Here is a 21574-nt window from a genome sequence, read left to right as displayed (position 1 = left end):
ACTGATAGCATTATGTTAACTGCTGGAAATCTGTGGAAAGTGAATGGTGCCTTGGATCATCCGAGAATTTTGATTTAAGTGCAACCAATTTCATGCAAAATAATTCTCTGTCCATTACAGATCAAAATGAGATGGGTTTAGATATTTAGATAAATAGAACATTGTTGGAGTGGTAGCAGTTTTGAGGCTTCAGTCAGAGAAGGCAAAAAAGATGTAGATAGAATATCTCCCCCACCCCACCCCCAGTTTATTATTCTTCCTTCTTTATATTTGTTCAGTTAGAACAGTAGAGATGCCAGGCGGGATAGTGGAAAGTTCCTTATGTGGGACATGGGACGGCAGGGAGATCTCCAGTGTCCCTGATGGCTACACCGGTAAGAAGTGCATCCAGCTGCAGCTTTCAACAATCCATGTTAAAGAGTTGGAGCTGAAACTGGATGAACTCCAAATCTTTCAGAGGGCTGCGGGGGAAATAGATAGGACATATAGAGAGGAAGTTACACCCAAGGTGCAGGACACAGGAAACTGGGTAACAGTCAGGAAGTGCAAAGGTGTTAAACAGGCAGCACAGATTATCCTTATGGTCATCCCCATCAACAAAACCACTTTGGAGGGAATGACCTAATAGAGGAAAGTCACAGCAGTCAGGTCTTTGGCTCCGAGTCTGACTCTGCAATTCAGAAGGGAAGTGGGGAGAAGAGGCGAGTTGTGGTGATAGGGAAATCATTAGTTAGGGGTACAGAAAAGAGTTTCCATGGATGAGAATGAGATTCCCAGATGGTATGTTGCCTCCCGGTTGCCAGGGTGTAGAGCATCTCAGATCAAGGCCTCAGCATTCTTAAGTGGAAGGGTAAACAGCCAGAGGTTGTGGTCCATGTCGGTATCAATGATATAGGTAGGAAGAGTGACAAGGTTCTGCAAAGGAAGTTCAGTGAGTTAGGTGCTAGGTTAAAGGGCAGGGCCTGCAGGGTAGTGATCTCAGGATTACTACCCATGCCAGGTGCTAGTGAGGCCAGAAATAGGAAGATTATGCATTTTAATACATAGCTAAGGAGCTAATGTACAATTGAGGGCATAGGATTTTCAGGGAAGGTGGGACCTTTATGGAAAAGACAGCTTGCACCTGAATTGTACGGGGACTAATATCCTAGCGGGAAGGTTTGTTAATGCTGCACGGTGGGGTTTAAACTAGAGTTGTGGGGGGGGGGAGGGGGGGGAGTTAGTAAAGAGGTTGCACAGACAGATGATACACTTGAAGTTACAGACTCCAAGGTTTGATCACTCTGTTGTAGGGAAAGATATGGAAAAAGTGCAGAGATGATTTATGAGGTCCAAGGGGCTAAGTTATAGGTAGAGGTTGGCCAGGCTAAGTTTTTATTCTTTGGAACATACAAGGGTGAGGGATGTCCTTCCATAAATGTTTAAAACTGTGGAAGGCATAGATAAGGTGACGGTGACAGTCTTTTCCCCAGGGTAGGGGAGACCCAAAACAATGGGGCATTGATTTAGAGTGAATGGAGAAAAGACTTAAAAGGATCCTGAGGGACAACTTTGTCATGTAAAGGGTGGGTAGTATATCAAATGAACTGCCAGGAGAGGTGCTTGAGGCAGGTAAAATAATATCATTTAAGAAGCTCTTGGACAGGTACGTGAAGGGAGGGTTGAACGGATATGGCCGAATGCAGGAAATTGGAACTAGTAGGGTGGACAATGTGGTCAACATGGACTCATTGGGCCAAAAGGCCTGTTACATTGAATGAAATTATGTTCAGCAATAAAAATATCAGGTACTTTGTTCATTCTGAACATAAGTTATATGATTAAACAATCTTTAGTATGAATTATCCAGACAGAGAAATGTCTTCTACTGCAATCTGTTAAACACAAAACCTTGGGAGCACAAATATTTGTATACTGAGTGAATGGCTTAACTTCAGGAATCATTCCGAAAACACATTTTTCAATATTCATCAGACTATATTGGAAGCATTCATTAAAAAATAGCAGCTAACTCCTACTCTGGAGACCTTCATTTTATTTCTACATAAACACAAGTTACTAGGTAGGAATTATAATATTGCTTACTTCTGTATTACCATCTCAACAAATATTTCTGAACAACAAACTTCGTCTGGCACCTGAAGTGGTTTATATTGAATCTTGTAATAGCTGGAACTGAGAGAAATATTTGGCATTAAATATAGGAAAGATAATTGAAATTTAACAACTCCCGTTCAGTTATTTAATTTCAATTATCTTTCTTACATTTGATGGAATGACGTAATATTAGATGCTCTAATTTTGTCAAGATGAAGAAATGAGATTAAGAATTTAATTGAATTTCACACTTCAAAATGTAGTAAGTGTGTGCAATTTCATGATTTACATGTGTGAAAAAATACCTGAAAATAATAAAAGTACTTAAGCCTCTAAGTTGACACAAAATTACAAACTAGTATGGGTGCTGCAGTTATATATTTCAGCTTATGACATTTATATTGCAAATGTTGCAACTTTACAAAAACACTGGTTAGACTGCACTTGAAGAATTGTGTGTTGTTTTGATCCCCATACTATGAGCAGGGTGTGGTTAAAAAGACAATGACTAGGATGTTGCCTGGACTAAAAGACATTAGTTATGTTGAGAGACAGGATAGGCTGAGCACGTTTTCTCCAAAGCGAAAGAGGCTGATGAGTTGCCTGAAAGAAGTACATATGATGGTAGATAGTCCAAATCTTCTTCTTATGATAGGGGCATCAAAAGCAAGAGGCCATAAATTTAAGGTGAGAGGAAGTGGTTTTAAAGGGAATCTGATGAGCGAGATTCCTACACAGAAGGTGGTTGATACCTGAAATACACTGCCAGAGGACGTGATGGAATCAAATATAACTACTATGTTTATGAAAAATTTAGGTAGGCAATTAAATAGACAAGGTATAGAAGGATACTCTATTAATACAGGCAAATGGGATTAGTGTAGATTGACAAAAATGTTGCCATGGATGTAATGGGCTAAAGGCTCTGTTTCTATACTGCGTGTTCCTTTACCACATTAATTAATTCATTCAGTAGTTACATGAAGCTATGACCAATGTTGAAGTCTTATGAACGAGAAGAGTGCAAAAATATACAACCTGTGAAACTGTTGAGCGTGCTTTCCGAAAATTCCACTCCTATTTAATGTGACAGATACTATTACAGTGTTATTAATAAACTACTTGTGTGAACTTACCACTGCGGAATCAGAACTGAAACAAGCCTCAGTCTTTTCCATGTAAGACTAAGTGGTTGGAGAAGCAGATCTGTCTGCACATCTGTTCCTTATGTTTCCACAGTGTGATCAGAATCAACTGGATCCACATTCGCTGCTCTCTGTCGTATAATCACTGTCACCAACACTACTCACATTGCATCAATCACAAACCTAATAGCAAGGTCACAGAAACATAAAGTACAGATCACAATGGAACAGACAACTGTCAAAGTGAAGAGCTAAAAACCACAAATGTTGTAAATTTTAAATAAAAGCAGAAAATACTGTAAATACACAACAGGCCAGACAGCATTGGTGGAGAGAGAAACAGAGTTAATGTCGAAGTCATGACTTAGCAGAGTTATGACTTAATCACAACTAAAATAGAAAGCAAGTGAAAATATGATTAAAGCTGTAGAAAAAGGGGAGGGATGAAGACAACAAGGGGCCAAAGAATGAATGATGTAAGTGGTAGTGGTGATGACTGAGAGGATTATGAATTGCCAGCTGATCTGTTAGGAGAAGGTGCAAATGAGAGTAGATGAATGAAAACAGGAAACAGAAAAAGTCACCCAATTTGCAGAAAATCTCTGTTGAATTCTGAAGGGTGGCTGTATGCTTGAGAAATACTAAAAGATTACGAAAGCAAAAGGAAAAAGAGACGTGAATAGATGACCTTTTCTGAAAATCTAAAGAATATAGTGCATCAAATAACCTCCTACCATATTGTAAAGCACAACACTGCATTTTTATTTAATGGACAAAATTAATCTAGACTCAGGCAGAAAATTATTCACATTAATACATCAAGATAAAATGTACATAACCTTTAGTGCCATACAAAAATAGCTACAATAGTTATATGTTCAAAACAGAAATAAAACTCTTCACATCTCAGATCTAAATTACTGTTTACAGTTTTAGGTTCAGAATTAGAGGTACAAAGTTGCTGAAACTTTTCTTGCTAAAAAGCATTTTAAAAGTGGAATTTGAAAGGAAAGGGTTCAGAGAATAGATTGCTCCTCCTTGGAACGATTTTTAATTAATCATAAATTTTACTAGCTACACTTTGTGTGTGAGTTCAATCATTCTTACATACAGCGTTAAAGTAACTATGTCATATTTTGATCAAGGGATACTTGGTGTTAATTTATATTATGATGCGTTGCAAAAAATTTACTTTATGAGGTGCTAACTTCCAGATCCAGACTATCTGGACTCTTATCTGGCACAGAAATTTTTCAAAATTAAAAGTTTCTTATTATATATCTGATTCAGTGGCAGGGTGGAGATGCGTCCCTACTAAAAGGGTGAAAGGCACTCCTTCCCTCCACTAGCCTGCAGGTCACCTTTAGGCAAGGTGTAGTTACCTGCTTAACTCCCTGATCAGGGTCACATGAAACCATGGGAGTAGATTGTATATGATCATATGAGCTGCTGGTACATATCACAAATCCTGGTTACGTGACCACTGACACCGGGCAGGCAATCTTTGAAGAGTATTCATAATGGCTGGGTCCACCCATCTTGTAAAGGCACTGCCCAGAAGAAGGCGATGGTAAACCACTTCTGTAGAAAAAGTTCCCAAGGATAATCATGAGCAAGACCATGATCATCATATGATATGGCACATGATGAATGAATGAATGATTGAGTGAATGAATATATCTGATTAACTTGAGGCAATGCAGCTACTATTGACATTCTTGGAGGCTTACAATTATAACATTGAAAGGAATTCCTTTACTGAGTTCATTGGAAGCTTTAAGTATGCAGGCACCCACACTTGGATGGGGCATAGGGGCAATGGAGAGACCAAAGTTGCTCACAAATTTACGCCATCCTCTGGATTAGACGCTTTTTCAGAATTAGCCTTCATTTGTAGCATACTAGCAAGGCAATGCTTTAAAAGTCACTTTGGGCCTGAAACTAACGGAAAATGAGGGATTTAGCTTTTCTGATGCCAGAACACTATTTTATACAACTTATTCAGGAAACTGCTAGTATTCTGCAAATAAGTGCTACCAAACTCAGCATTCCCATAAACTTCAATTGTCATTCAACCATCCATTAACACTCATGAAAACAGCCAAACTAAACTGTGTTACTACAAGGCCAAGGTGCAAGACTGTCATTCACAGCACACCGCGTACATGGCACATATGAGGCAGCAGTAAAATATAGTCTCACAACAAACATTGTTCAAGTCCCTGAGTCTACAAATGTAGTAGCAGTCTGCAGTTGAATACAATATATTTTGTCTTCTGCTGAATGGGCAGTCCCAACTCCAGCATGAACGCCATGCCACACTGCCTCCATCACTCCTGTGGAGTTCATCAACTCTGCCGCCTCTCCCCGGATGGCTGCAAACAGGCGACACTGCCGTTTGAGACCTGGTCCTCACTACAACCAAGGCCATGCAGATCCCCCACTGCCTGCCCCTACCATTCACCAATAAATCAGTGAATTAGACTCGCAGCTAGATTGCACCTAGCCGTCCCGCAGCATCGCCTCTCTGATGAAGGTAACAGTAAGATCTGCATCAAGTAGAGCTCCTTTAGTTTCTCTGCCTATGAGCAACTCACTGATGCGGTGGACCTGCATGACTTTAACTTCTTAATCTCCAGTAGGGTCTTGCAATCATAACAAATACATTTAAAAAGGCAATAACACCTTTAGCTGGCCTCATAGAATTCACTGCATCTGACCACACTTCCATTTTATCAAAAGCTAACAGTCCAGTGATTTCTTATTTGCACTCCAGTATTGGATTCTTCATATTTCCAACAGAAAACTAAACTAGCAGCAATATCTACTTTCATGTTGGTTTGATATGAGATAGGAGCATATCCTTAATGGAGAAGAAATGCTATGAGACACTAGGAGAGTATTACATTTGTTTAATTAGTGATTTTCTTAACTGTAGTTGTTTGGTTGTTTTAATTGTTTAAATTGTTAATTTAAACAGTTTCAATTATTTCATTGATTCATAATAACTTTTAAACATTTTTGAAACATCAAGAAAATTCAAAAATATCCAAGAGTTTTCACAGGTTTGTGCTGGAGATTGCTTAGGTTAAAGATCATCAGAATGTTTCAATCTTTCATTAGCAGGGCTTCCCTGGCATAATGCATTATATTGCACAGAGTCTAGAAGGACCATTGACGGTTGGACTAAGCCAGCAAATTGATAGTGGTGGAGCTGCAGGAGGAGGAGTATGGCATTCTGGTCCTTGCAGGTAAATTTTTAATTTGCCATCCCTTTGGTCTAATTGTAAATTTTTTATGAATTGTTGGACTTTGCACTAAACATATATCATTCGCTGCCCTTAACATCCTAAATCTATCACTGTCTGCAGTATACTAAGTGCCTGAACTTCCACAGCTTTTTTAGATAGTGAATTCTAAAGCTTCATGTTTTTCTAATGGCAACATGGCAGCAAGGCCTGACCCAGTATTTCTAATCACAAGGATTAATACATAGGAATAAAACCAATAGAAAGTATCATTTGGTTCATTAACATAATGTACATAAATGTAAAAAACTAAATTATGAACACTTCATCTTTGGCTCAGTTTTTACTACATCTTCAACCAGCTAACAGAAATATCTGTTAATGGGGAACACACAACGCAGAGTTTTTTGGTACGTCTCTGGATTACTCAAAACCTTGATTAGATATTGGATAATAAAGGCACAAGGAGTAAGATATTTATCTATGGGAGCAATCAATGGCCAGATAACCGAGAAAATATCTTGCAAAAACTGAAACACTATTCATCATCAGGTGCCATGCCCAGTTTGAGCTTTGACTGCCATGGGCCATACACTCCTGTTTCGGGTCAAGTGGTTCAATTCATTGGTATTCATTTCTAGTTCTCTGGCTGCTGTCTTCATCATCATGAAACACTATTAAAGATACCTTTAGCAGATAAAGGTTCTTTCAGCACAAGCAGAATTAATTACAAGACCCTCAATGGGTCAAATGACCCAATTGTGCTCCTAGGTCTTATGGTCAATACCCAATGCAATGTTCTCTAAACTCAGCATATTTATATGCTGGAATGTTATACTTTGAAACAGAGTTGCACCAGTCATCAAGTGAATAATAATGCACAGGTTGTTGGCAAATGTTATCAAATAAGACATTTAATTTTGGAAGAAGTTAATGTACAATGCATTCCAGTTAACTAGGCCATTAGTTAATCGAGTCAACTGCTTATTTGGGACAATCTTAAAGAACAAAAACTAATTGAAAATATAGCCAGGATTCCCTTAATTTATTTGGGACACTATGCCGCTTAATTGGGATGGGAGATTACTGCCAAACGTTTTCTGAACTTGTGTCAGTTGTGTGCACTTGAGTGTCCATTAGACTCTACACCACACTTAGAGCGAAGTTATAAAATTTTGTCAGTTATGTGCGTTTGTGCTCAAGAAGCAGAGATTTTTGTAAGAGATAGTTTGTGAGAAATAAGCAGCAAGACAATTCAGAATTCTTCTGCTCAGTACAGTTTCAAACATTCAGGCATAGAGATGCCAGAAATATTTGGGAGTGAATATAAAATTATTTCACTACTTCAGTAAGTTAGGAAGTACAAAGGATTTAAAGGTATTGGCAATCATTTTGACTATTACAATGAAAATGAAGATTTGGAAGATGCAATCATCAAAAACAGTCCATTATCTGCACTAGGTGTTGACGCTGATTTTGTTCATTTACGTTCAAACAAAAGAACACGGTAGTGTACTTTGGCTGAACTCCTCCATTGATAACTATTCAGAACTCGAACACAGTTTTCTCAAACTACAGTAATATAGGTAGTGTTCAAATCTGTTTGATATTTCATTTAAATACATAATTTGAAACTTAGTCAAATAGTAATTTGTCTTTTTGTACCTTTTAACTATTTCCATGAAATTCAGCTAATTGGAGCAGCTGCTTAATTGGCCAAAATGTACTGGTTTCAATGTTTCAATGGCATCCACCGTATTTCGTTTATATCTTTGCAGCTTCTTCCCCTCCACCACGAGATTTCTGTGCTGTCTTGAACCCATGAACACCACCTGATCATTTTTTTTATTGGCACTATTTCATTATTTTGTAATTTACAGCAATTTTATGTCTTTGCCTTGCATGTTGTTGGAAAACAACAAATTTTCTTTCATTTGAGACAGCGATAATAAATCTTACTTTGTTTTTGAATTAAGTAAGCATTAATTGTTGCTCTAACATGAAGTAAAACACTTTGGATTAGTTTGTGTATTTTTGATGGGTTGTTGATGGACTTTGAAAGATCTTCATCCACAGAACTATCACTTACTGGATATGTTTTGTTCAATTGCACCATTTTTTGTAAACTCTGAAGACTGTTGACTGTGAAAATCTCAGGAAATCAACAGCTTCCGAGATACTCAAAGCACACCAACTGATACCAACAGTCATTCCACAGTCAAAGTCACTTAGATCACATTTCTTCCCCTTTCTGGTGTTTGGTCTGAAAAACAAATGAATCTCTTGATCAGGTCTACATGCTTTTATGCATTGAGTTGCTGTCACTTGATTGGCTGATTAGATACCTGCATAACCAGTGGGTGTGTTTAATAAAGTGGCCACTGCGTGTGTGCGCGCGTGTGTGTGTGTGTGTGTGTGTGTGTGTGTGTGTGTGTGCGTGCGCACGTTCACGTGTGCGTGTATTTGAATGAAATCTTCAGGTCACTCGGTTATTGCACTCCTGAGAAGTTGGAAAGTAAGGAAGCCAACTTCTTGATTTTTCACAATCAAAATTCATAACAGATTTCAATTGTTCTGTACTTAATCTATTTTTATTCTAATAATCCACCAAAATAACACAGCAACTTCATTTAATGGCTCAGGAGGTGGAGGAATGAGATCAGTGTGAATTAAATTTGTATCTTCATGCTTCAGATTAGAATAGGTTTGTAAACTAATTTCTTGAAGACGTTATCTTAAAAATGGCACGGCAAAATCAACACCATGTTTGAAATCTTGTGGATATTCCATCCAATAATTTATCACTGTAAAAAATAAATCCATAGATTGGGTTGTGGTATTTTATAAATAATGAAATATGACAAATTACAGTGGAATGAAAAACAGTGGAAGTTGAAAATATGAAAAGTGAATAAATAGACTTAGGGAAGAAACAAAAGTAAGAAAAATACAATTAAAAGGAAGTTTTTCAACAGAGTTATATTTGAGAATTAGTAATAGTCCTTCACAAGCTAGTAAATTCAGTTGTGTGATGGCACAAATTCTTTTACATATGCAAACTTAATTGCTTAAGGAAATGAAATTTGTATTTCTAAGTATTTTCGCACACTATCAGGTGCATAGATGTCAAAGATTGAATGAAACTATCGTCATGGTGAATTAAAAATAAATCCTCTGGAAATAATTCACAACCTTTCTGGCTCTCCAATATTGAGTTTCATGTTGCAACATAAAGAAGTCAGCAACAGAGCATTACAACCTAAATACCACCAAGCAGCTATAACATTCCCCTTCATTTATGGAAAATTTGCAATTTTGTATCAAGCAAATGATTTCAATCAAGAGGCTTAAAGCAAGATTACATTTTTCTCATTTTTGTCAAGAGTAAACTGTCCACTAACTTTTGGAGAATTGGAACATACACAAACAACTTTCATTTTATCCCACAAATTACAGGTTTTGTTGCAAATTTGTCACATGTAACATTAATTTGCTATTATGCTTTCAGCAATTTCTGGACAATGGTCTTCATAATATTCTATCATTCTGTTACACTGTTCTTAAATACCGGCAGCAGTTATTTAAATCAACAGGTAACCCTGTCAGTTACCATTTCAAACCCTTGTTTAATTAATGAGAAATGTGTTCTCCGCACATATTTAACCACAGTTTAGTGAAATGCGTTTACTTCTTTGGCTTATTTGCAGTTGGTTTTAAAACAAAATGTTCTCGATTCCGTGTTGCGTACGACCCTTAAATTCAACTGTTTAAGGATTTGACTGTTTATTCCCTCGTTCCCTAGGTTCTAGATTCCACATCGATCCGTTACTCAGATACTTTCCGTAATTTCTGCCACAAATTGTTTTCATCCTGAGGGGAGTGGGGACACACCCCACTGAGTAGGTCTTACTCCATCATACATTTACACATCAGAATTGAATAATCTACTCTAGTGTATATGTGTACATATGATATGCGTAATACTATACGATTCGTTTCGTGGCTACTGTAGCTTTGCTGCACATCTTTTATCATCCAAAAGTAGCACCACAAAATGGAGCACTGAAATTTGCTTCGCCCGCTGGGCATATTTTAATTGGATATTCAGGAATATGTGTTGTTATGTATTAGTAGCGACACTAGAGCCTGCTAATTTATTTTTTTTAAAAAAGTGTATGCTGTCGATCTCACCACTGAATATGGTCGGAGTCGGTGGACAATAAACGTTGAGTATACATTATCTGAATTATTTCAAATACATTCATTTATAAATACACGCCGTTGGAATCTTTTGGAGCTTACCTGCCTCTTTTACGCTGACATTTTCATACAACTGTTCGAGAGCTTTCTAACTATACAGATACGAGACAGGCTTTTAAAAATATCAGTGTTTTCGCTGCTTGTTTAATCAGGGTTTAATCAGTCGCTCGAGTTCGCCAAACAGCACTAACCTATAAGTTTAGCCTCATGATTGTTGGAAACCAAACTGGCTCAGTGGAATGAGGACCTAATGCCGTGAAACCGGGTATGAAGGTCATGGGATTTCAGCCGGTTAAGTGGCTCCGGGCGGTTACACGACGGACATAAGCTATACCTAATAGAGATTTGAGATTGTTGCGTCAGAAACAGCGCCGCCAGGATCATACACTCGCTACTCAGCACTGATTTAAAAACAAAGATCGGAACAATTTGAACACATGGTCAGCTTAGACAAATACAATGAAATGTTATGGTTTTAAACCGCAACTGTTCATACTTAGAAACATTAGATTAGAAAAATTAGATTGGTCGAGAGACACAGGGAAATGATTGGGGTTGGAGCAAAGGATTGAGCCTGCTGTTGAGAGCTGCTCTGATAGAGGAAGGAGCGTGGGTAGAGAAGGTAGGAAGCGACAGAAAAGACGGAGATAGCGAACGGGATGTGGTAGGTAGTGTGTGATAGGAGTTGTATGGTGGAAGATGAATGGCCGCTTTTGGGAAACGGAAAAAATTAGTGGCTGGTTGAGGATTGTAATGGTTTATCGTTTTGTGATGGAGGCAATAGATGAGATTTAAATAAAGTAAGGAAAATAGAGTTTAAGGTTCTGTTAAGTTTTGAATGTGGACCTGTTTTTGATATCAATCCAATTAGACTACGGATTTTAAAAAAATACATTAGGAGATATTGTGGGCGCAAGACCTTTAAGCGTCTTAGTACTTTGTAAAGATAGTAAGCAATGTGAGAGAGCTTTGGAGTCAAACGTAACCCAAGAAATTATATTGAACGACAGTGGTTTGGGGAAGTAATTCTCCGAGTGCCTGTAGGATCAAGTTAAAAATCACTTAGGGGAAGAGTTGTGGACGCTAAACACTTAAAAGGGGTTTGTACTGGAGCAAGAACTGATAGCTTATCAGTGTTGATTAAATTTGATGGAAAGTGTTGATGGAGCAGGTTAATTTAGGTTATATGAGTTAAATGGGTTGAGTCTACGTATCGCCCCGTTGGAGATGGTTTTAATGCCAGAAGTATCGCCGTGCAGCCGCTGTGTATAAGGGTAAAAAGCATTGCGATAGATGTGGTGGAAAACATGATTATGACAATTGTAGAGAGGGCGTTAGGCTAAGATGTAGCGACTGTGGAAGAGAACATAGCTTTGCTTATGCAGGACGTCCTATATATAAGAAAGTTGTAGAAGTGTGACGTAGTTGGGTGGAAATGGGCATATCATGTGAAGAGGCTCTACAGAAAGTACAGACAGTGTAAATCGGGCCTTTTCATATCCATAACACAGATTAAAGGCAATATATAAAGTGCATAATTGTATAACAAAGGATGTTGGTAAACTAAAGTTTGTCACTTTCATGACAGATGTGATAAATTGTACAGCACAAACTAAAGATAGGACCGACAAAATTAAAATTGTATTAAAAACTGCAGAGCGACGTCTAGAGATAAAAGACTTGCCTCTAGAGGTCATTAATGATGCCTCACAAGGAGGAGTAAATAATATTCAGACTTCAAAGGAAGGTTGTTATTTTTTAAATCTAGAAGCCTGTTAGCTGATGATCAAAAATTAAGCAATTTATTGAAGATTTACCCCCCAAAAAACTGATGTTATATATGTGCAGGAAACCTGGTTGAAATCTTATTTAAAGTTTTAAGATCGAAGAGTAGAAGATACAACACGATTGGAGCATGGATAATGGCTACCTTTGTCATCAATGGGATTGAACATTGAATTATCGAAATTTGAGTTGCTTGTGATTGAAATTTGGGGAAAGAATAGTAAAGTACAGATTTTTTTTTAATAGCCTTTCTGAAAGGTTAACACCTGATATATTGGGAAGTGTGGGTGGACATGGGAAAAATAAGGTCATATAGTATGGGGATTTTAATGCTCATAGTACTAAGTGGGTCAGTGGTGGAAGACTTCCTGGAAGAAAAGTGTTACGTGTGCTTGAATTATGGTAGGAGTACAAGGATAAATCTATCTAACACCACTGTTTCTCCTATGGACCTTACGCTGATATTTGAGAATATAGCAAGCGTATGTAATTAAGTGTATAATGATACACCAGTGGGCAGTAATAATTTCCTGATTGTCTGTAAATGTGAATGGATGTGTATCAGAGGAAAGGTTCTCATATCCCCAAGATGGAATTTTGAAAAGGCAAATTGGGAGGTAGTTGATGATGAAAGTAGATTTTCTGTTAATTTGGTTTTGGAGGATGTTGAGCAATGTGCACTGTACTCAACTCAATAGCTAAGGAATCAATGCCCAGATCATTGGGAAATAATACAAAGTGCTGTTCTCTGGTGGATGGATGAATGTAAAAGAGCAGTGAAAGAGCCAAATAAAGCATTTAGGAAAGTTAGGGAGTGTTACTGCTATTCATCTTTTATACAATATAAAAGAGCTCAAATTATAGTTAGAAAAAGTAGTGCGAAGGACGAAGAAAGTCTTTTGGAGAATGTACTTATAAGTGGTCTTATAGAAAAACAGTTTTAGCAAATAATTCTCAGAATGCTGAGAAAAAGATTCCAGTTCCTGACTGGATGTTGAATTTACATTGTCTGTCCTCGAGGCCTGGGGTTCTGGGTTCTTGGAGCTTGGCTGCGGGGTCCTCGAGGCTTGGGTGTGCGATCTTCGACTTGAAATGCGGAGGCTGTTAACTCGGAGGCTGGAGCTGAGAGACCAACTGGGAACTGAACATTAACATAGAGCTGGGACTTGTCCTTTGAAAAGCCGGGACTCATCGTTAACACGACACCAACGTGAGACAGGACAGTACATAGACATAGAGCTGGGACTTATACTTAGACAAGCCGGGACTCAACTTCTCCACACCAAGGTGGGACAGGACCATCCGTCGGGTAACAGCAGAACAGCTGGACTCACCCAACAGAGGCAAAGACAAGACAAGACCCCCCCCCCCGCAGGGCAATGGAAAAATGGCCTGGCTTACCCCACAGAGGCAAGGACAAGAGACAAACACCAAAGAACGACAGACAGTTCCATCTCTGCTCCGGGGTAGCTCCGAGTCTCCATTCAGCCAGCAACGGGAAATAGCTGAATCCATACCACAAAGACAGCTCCGACTACTGACAGCAAGGCTCCATGAGGGGATGGTTCCCCAACGTGGCAAAAGATGGCAATTGGCTGCTCTAGCCTTCCGCCGGCAGGTTGCTCCCAGGGGATCTTGACAAAACTAACCGGCAGCTCACGCTCAACCCCAAGACTACTTATATTCCAACCCCAAGATGGGAATCAGGTGCCTATGATTAACTCAAACAAGAGACAGCTGGAAGACCCAGAGTCCTGAGTCCACGGACCGGACCATGAACCAGAATGCGGACTTTACGGACCGGACCATGACAAATGGAACAAATGTTTATAGCAAGGCTTTCTTATTTTGTGGAAGGTAGTGAAAAATTTGTCATATAGCAATCTGGGTTTCATACAGAGAAAATGATCATCGACTCTGTGTTATAGGTTTGGAATCTTATATTTGTAAGATCCAAGTTAATGAAGAATCAGTGGTAGAAGTTTTCTTTGATGTAGGGAAAGCTTACGAGATGTTATGCACACAAGGATTGCTGCTTAAACTGGAAAAAATGGGAATAGCCTCTTCCACCAACCGCCATCTAGCTTCTCACATTATTCCCACTTTCTTCCTCTCAGCACTTATCTTCCCTCTCACCAGGAACCATCTATCACCCACCAGTTGGAGCAGAATTAAGCCACTAGGCCCATCAAATCTGCTTTGCCATTTTATCATGGCTGATTTGATTTCCCATTCTCATGCTTTCTCTTCATAACCTTTGATGTCCATACTACTCCACACCAAGGTGGGACAGAACCATCTGTCGGGTAACAGCAGAATGGCCGGACTTACCCCACGGCAGCGAGGACAAGACAAGACCCCCCCCGCAGGGCAACTGCAAAAATGGGTTCTTGGAGCGTGGCTGCGGGATCCTCGACGCTTGGGTTCTTGGAGCGTGGCTGCGGGATCCTCGACGCTTGGGTTCTTGGAGCGTGGCTGCGGGATCCTCGACGCTTGGGTTCTTGGAGCGTGGCTGCGGGATCCTCGACGCTTGGGTTCTTGGAGCGTGGCTGCGGGATCCTCGACGCTTGGGTTCTTGGAGCGTGGCTGCGGGATCCTCGACGCTTGGGTTCTTGGAGCGTGGCTGCGGGATCCTCGACGCTTGGGTTCTTGGAGCGTGGCTGCGGGATCCTCGACGCTTGGGTTCTTGGAGCGTGGCTGCGGGATCCTCGACGCTTGGGTTCTTGGAGCGTGGCTGCGGGATCCTCGACGCTTGGGTTCTTGGAGCGTGGCTGCGGGATCCTCGACGCTTGGGTTCTTGGAGCGTGGCTGCGGGATCCTCGACGCTTGGGTTCTTGGAGCGTGGCTGCGGGATCCTCGACGCTTGGGTTCTTGGAGCGTGGCTGCGGGATCCTCGACGCTTGGGTTCTTGGAGCGTGGCTGCGGGATCCTCGACGCTTGGGTTCTTGGAGCGTGGCTGCGGGATCCTCCAGGCTTGGGTTCTTGGAGCTTGGCTTGAAATGTGGAGGCTGATAACTCGGAGGATGGAGCTGAGAGACCAACTAGGAACTGAACATTAACATAAAAGCCAGGACTTGTCCTTCAAAAAGCCAGGACTCATCATTAACATGACACTATGAGACAGGACAGTACAGACATAGAGCTGGGACTTATACTTAGACAAGCTAGGACCCAACTTCTCCACACCAAGGTGGGACAGGACCATCCGTCGGGTAACAGCAGAACAGCTGGACTTACCCAACAGAGGCAAAGACGAGTCAAGACAGATCCCCCCACAGGGCAATGGCAAAACAGCTTGACTTACCCCACGGAGGCAAGGACAAGACAAGACCCCCCGCAGGGCAACTGCAAAACGGCCTGGCTTGCCCCACAGAGGCAAAGACAAGAGACAACACCAAAGAACAACAGACAGATCCACCTCTGCTCCAGGATCACTCCAAGTCTCAGTTCAGCCAGTAACCTCAGCTGGCTACAGAGACCATACAGTGGCCTAAGGATGGCAATTGGCTGCTCTAGCCTTCCAGCAGCAGGTTGCTTATAGGAGATCTTGATAAAACTAACCAGCAGCTCACACTCAATCCCAAGACTACTTATATTCCAACCCCAAGATGGGAATCAGGTGCCTATGACTAACTCAAACAAAGGACAGCTGGAAGACCCGGAGTCCTGAGTCCATGGACCGGACCATGACAAGTGGAACAAATGTTTATAGCAAGGCTTTCTTATTTTGTGGAAAGTAGTGAAAAATTTGTCATATCGCAATCTGGATTTCATACAGAGAAAATGATCATCGACTCTGTGTTAGGTTTGGAATCTTATATTTGTAAGATCTGAGTTAATGAAGAATCAGTGGTAGAAGTTTTCTTTGATGTAGAGAAAGCTTATGAGATGTTATGCACACAAGGATTGCTGCTTAAACTGGAAAAAATGGCAGTAGCCTCTTCCACCAACTGCCATCTAGCTTCTCACGTTATTCCCACTTTCTTCCTCCCAGCACCTATCTTCCCTCTCACCAGGAACCATCTATCACCCATCAGTTGGAGCAGAATTAAGCCACTAGGCCCATCAAATCTGCTTTGCCATTTGATCATGGCTGATTTAATTTCCCATTCTCACGCCTTCGCTTCATAACCTTTGATGCCAAAACTACTTAAGTACCCACCAAGCTCTGGTCTAAATATACCCAATGACTTTCCCTCCACAGCCATGTGTGCAATGAATTCCACTGATTCGTCCCATTCTGGCTAAAGAAATTCCACCTCATTGCCATTCTAAGTCAGTTAGTCAGGTTGCCTGTTATACCACTGGTGTTTAGGGCTGCAATGAAGGTCCTCCAGCTCCAGCGGTGTTGAGGGCTTCCTTCATTGTCTTTGTAACTTCCTCTTGGTTTTCACTATTATCAGTCAATCAAGTCCTGGGTGGAGACTCGAATACTGTCACTCTCAGATGTAGAAGGATTCTTTATTGCTGTTTCTGTAACAATTTTGTTTTACCAGTCAGGGTTGTTAGCTCTGATCTGAACCTCCAGACCTGGAGGACTGGTAGATCTCTCTTAGTCTGTCCCCTAACCTGTTTAGCATAGGTGACCCTACCAAAAACCAAAACATAAAACCCTGACCTCAGCCAGCAATAGCTGTCTGGGTCACAGAGGCACGCAAGCCTCCAAACTACAACAAGGTTGTGGTCCACTTGGAGGGTTGCCATGTTAAAGAGATGTCCTATTCTGAGACTGTGCTCTCTGGTCCTATACTCAACTACTTGTCTGCTCCTCTCCATGTCCACTCTATCGAGGCCTTTCAATATTCAGTAGGTTCAATGATATTCTCCTCACTCTTCTGAATTCCAGTGAGTACAGCCTAGAGCCATCAAACCTGCCTCATTGTTAACGCAGGATCACTCTCGCAATCCTCTTCTGGACCCTCTCCAATTTCAGCAAATACTTTCTTAGATATATGGCACAAAACCGCTCACAGTACTCCAATGTGGTATAGCCAAAGCCTTATAAAACTTCAGCATTACATCCTTGTTTTTATAATCTAGTCTGCTGAAATGAATGTTAACATTGCACTTGCCTTCCTTACTAATGACTCAGCCTGCAAGGAAATCCTGCACTGGAACTCTCAAGTCCTTTTGCACCTCAGATTTCTGAATTCATTGCCCAGTATAAAACAGTCGACTCCTTTATTCCTTCTACCAAACTGCATGACCATATACTTCCCTATCTGTATTCCATCTACAGCTACTTTGCCCATTCTTCTAATCTGTCCAACCTTCTCACAAACTCCCTGCGTCTGCAACACTAACTTCCCCTGCACCTATCTCTGAATAATTCTGAAACCTGTCCAGAAAGCTATTCTGATCATTAACGTATAATGTGAAAAGTAGTGGACCAAATATTGACCCCTGTGGAGTCAATTTTTAAAAACTTAGCACATCTATTTTTCAACATAGTCCCCTCCTACATTTACACACTTAGTCCAGCAGTCGTGGAGCATACAGATCCCTTCTTTGTAGAAGTCGGCATCTTGGACCTCCAAGAAGTGGTCCACAGCAGGGGTGATTGATAAGTTTGTGGCCTAAGGTGGAAGGATATGAGTTATACAGCTCTCGTTACATGCACGTGCAGTTCAACGCTTTGAGTGATTATGCAGAAAGTTTGAAGTTAATAAGTCATCTCCTTCTACCTCAGGCCACAAACTTATCAATCACCCCTGCTGTGGACCACTTTCTGGGGGTCTAAAACGCTGACTTCTACAAAAGGATCCGTCTGCTCCATGACTGCTGGACTAAGTATGTAAATGTAGGAGGGGACTAAGTTGAAAAATGAATGTGCTAGGTTTTCTAAAATTGATGCCTTTTACCTTAGGCCATGAACTTATCAATCACCCCTCGTATTGTCACGGGCAGCCAACCAGAAAAAGCCACCTTTATTTCTTTTCTTTGCCTTCAGCCAGTCAACTAATCTTTTGGTCCATAACTTTACAAAGTCACCAGAGAGATGCAGCAGTTTAATATAAAACTCATAAAACGTCTTTGTTAGGGACACACACAAGCTGGCAGCCTTTGGAGTCATGACAGAAACAGAGACAGAGACTCTCTGACCCAACATTACAGCACATTTTTATATGTTAATGAACAAAGGTAACAGGACAATTTCTATAGTTACAATGTCCTCATAATGCTTTGAGTTATATGTAATTTTTCAAATGCCTGAATCTTCCAATGACATCACCCAAAATGAGTGTTAATTACTGTTATGTCTGAGTCTTATTCTTGAATGTGGTGTTGATTACATTCATGCATAAGCAGACACCTCAAGTCAATTGGATGCTTTCTGTTCTAAACTGCATTTTCCACCAGGGCTGCATTTTAAATTTAATCTACAATCCATATTCAGATCTGTTGGGTTGTCAAATTAATATTTGCTATATTGCATCTCCAAAATACGCCCTAACAAGCTATATTGCATTCCAAAATACGCCCCAACATGAGACCCTTTCCTGTAATTATCTTGCCAAAGGCTTTCTGAAAATTGAGGTAAACAATATCCACAGATGTTCCTTTGTCTATCCTAACTGTTATTTTTCCTCAAAGAAATCCAACAAACTTGTTAGGCAAGATTTCCCTTTAAAAAGCCAAGCTGACTTCCCCCCTATGTTATTGTATGTCTCCAAGTTCCCTAAAACCTCATTGTTAATCATCAACACTTAAAACTTCATATTTCTTGCATTCTCATACTCTGATGAAACTCCATTAAACTGAATATATTTTTCCTTCATATATGTTGCCTCATCTATGGAGTACATCTGGCACAGAGTCGCTGTTTTAATAATTCATTGCTGTTTAACCCATAAAATTTGTTGCTCATGTAAATGGCAAATGCGCAGAAGATCTTGCTCCATACACTGGGTGTAATTCTATAGTATTTAAGCTTGAGAGATCGCTTGTCAGTTTCGACCATCATGATACAATCATTGAGAATTTTTCATCTGGTAATAAGGGATCAATCTCAAACAAATTTGATATCAGATTTCAAACAAATACAAATTAGATAGTCATTCTGAAGTTTGATTTTTGAACTAATAAAATGAGAAGCTGACAATCTCTACATGTGAATTGAACAATTAACCAGGACATTTCTATTTATCAATAATGCAGTTAAATGATTGTAAATGTGCAAGTAATTTTAAATGTTTGTTTGTAATACAGTATAACACATTTGTGTACTGTCAGAAAATTATGTTGATTGTCTCAGCCATGCCTACCTTTTAATAGCTGTCACTTCAGTAACATACCCTATAACTGATTATGCAATTTGTAGTCTTGCATCACAAATTCATCAAAGTAACCAATTTTCTATTTGCACAACATTGGCATGAATGAGGATCATTGGAATCCAATGTATTTTTTAGTATAATATTAATACAGGATCATTACGGAAGATACTGACCTAAATTAATATTTTACTTAAGATTCAAAATGCAATAACCATGATAAGGACATTTATAAAAGCATATTAAAGTGAACTAATATTACCATAAATGTGCAGCGGTGTCTGTGCTTTATTAATCCAAAACAGTGACATTACAATTAACATCAGACTCTATTGGCCTTGGAGAATGGTAAGAATAATTTATACTCACAGATCCTCTGCATCCATACTACTCCTCAAATATGTAAATATATTTCTCATGCATCTCTTGTCCTAGTTTCTGAGACTCCAGTGCCGAGGACAGTTTCTACTCCATTGTTATAAAACTATTAAGTAGTTCCCTAATATGATAAAGTGGATTCTTGACGTCACAATCTTCCTTGCTATGATCCTGTCTATCTGTATAGCATTACTCTGTAGCTGTTACACTTTATTCTGTTACTGTTTTACCTTGTACTACCTGTGTAATGAATTATTCTGTGTGAAGAGTATATAAGACAAGCTTTTCCCTGTACCTTGATACAGGTGACAATAATATTCCAATTCCAATTCCTTATCATGGATAGGAAAGTCGCCTCTTTCATATTACTTTACTATTTTACGCAGTTAACTTTTCTTAGTTCAGGATTCACAAATATCACATCACACAACTTTAGATCAGACCAGTGCAGATCAGTACACTCCACAGGTTTTTCGCACATTTTCCTGTGCAGAATTGGAACTTTTAGTTTTTACTTTCCCATTTACTTAAAGAAAAATAAGTAAATCTACACATTTTGCCATATGCTCTGAATTACTAATAATATTCTCAAGTGTTGGAAGTCTAGATTGGAGGGCTTGAGTTATAAGGAGAAACTGGACTGGAGGGCTTGAGTTATATGGAGAAACTGGATCAGTTGAGTCTGTTTGCCCCATAGCAAAGGAGGCTAAGAGGTGGTATGATATAGGTACATAAAATAACAAGACACACATATGGGCAGACAGCTAGCATCTGTTTTCTGTGGCAGGGGTATCTAAAATTAGAGGATGTGGGTTTAAGGATTAAGGGAGGAGATATAAGAGGCTCTGAGGGGGAAGGCTTTCCCTCAGACAAAGAGTAGTTGGTATTGGGAATGAACTGTCAGAGGTGGTAGAAGCAGAAATAGTCAACCTTTAAAAGACATCTGAACAGGTACCTGAATGGACAAGACAAAGAGGAATTGGAATTAGTCAAACCAAGTGGGATTAGTGTAGCTAGGCATGATAATTTGTGTAGACACAGTGGGGTGAAGGGCCTGTTTCTATGCTGTACAATGCTATTACTATTTGAATCCATGTTTTTTAAAATTAACATTCTGGTGGTATTTCTGCATTATAGGAAATATTCTGGACAAGCTGAGTATTTGCATTTTCTGTATTCTCCAACAGGTGCAATGAGCAATAGATTTGAATGTAATTCTGCAATAATTCTGCAGTATGTGTGAAGAGTACTGCCAGTAAAAATAATAAAATCTAAGTAATGTTGCCTTTAACAAAAATTTACATTTTTACTCCTCTTAAAGATTCTTTACATTATAAGTCACTGAAGCAAATAGGAAAAGGATCCAATGACACATATCTGTATGAAA

General features: G+C 39.7%; 1 protein-coding gene across 1 annotated transcript in view; it reads right to left on the bottom strand.

Annotated features, from left to right (window-relative positions):
- The window catches only part of LOC140203718 (ATP-binding cassette sub-family C member 5-like), a 173910-nt gene that overhangs the window by 139257 nt on the left and 13079 nt on the right, over window positions 1–21574 (bottom strand). Inside the window, exon 4 of the mRNA XM_072269755.1 lies at window positions 3234–3425. Coding sequence (XP_072125856.1) covers window positions 3234–3275 — 42 coding nt within the window. The 5' untranslated portion in view covers window positions 3276–3425. The remainder of the gene's footprint in view (window positions 1–3233; window positions 3426–21574) is intronic.

The sequence above is a fragment of the Mobula birostris genome, chromosome 10 (assembly GCF_030028105.1).
Source record: "Mobula birostris isolate sMobBir1 chromosome 10, sMobBir1.hap1, whole genome shotgun sequence".
Classification (NCBI taxonomy): domain Eukaryota; kingdom Metazoa; phylum Chordata; class Chondrichthyes; order Myliobatiformes; family Myliobatidae; genus Mobula; species Mobula birostris.
Note: the sequence above shows the minus strand (reverse complement) of the source record. Positions and strands in the feature narration are given on the sequence as shown.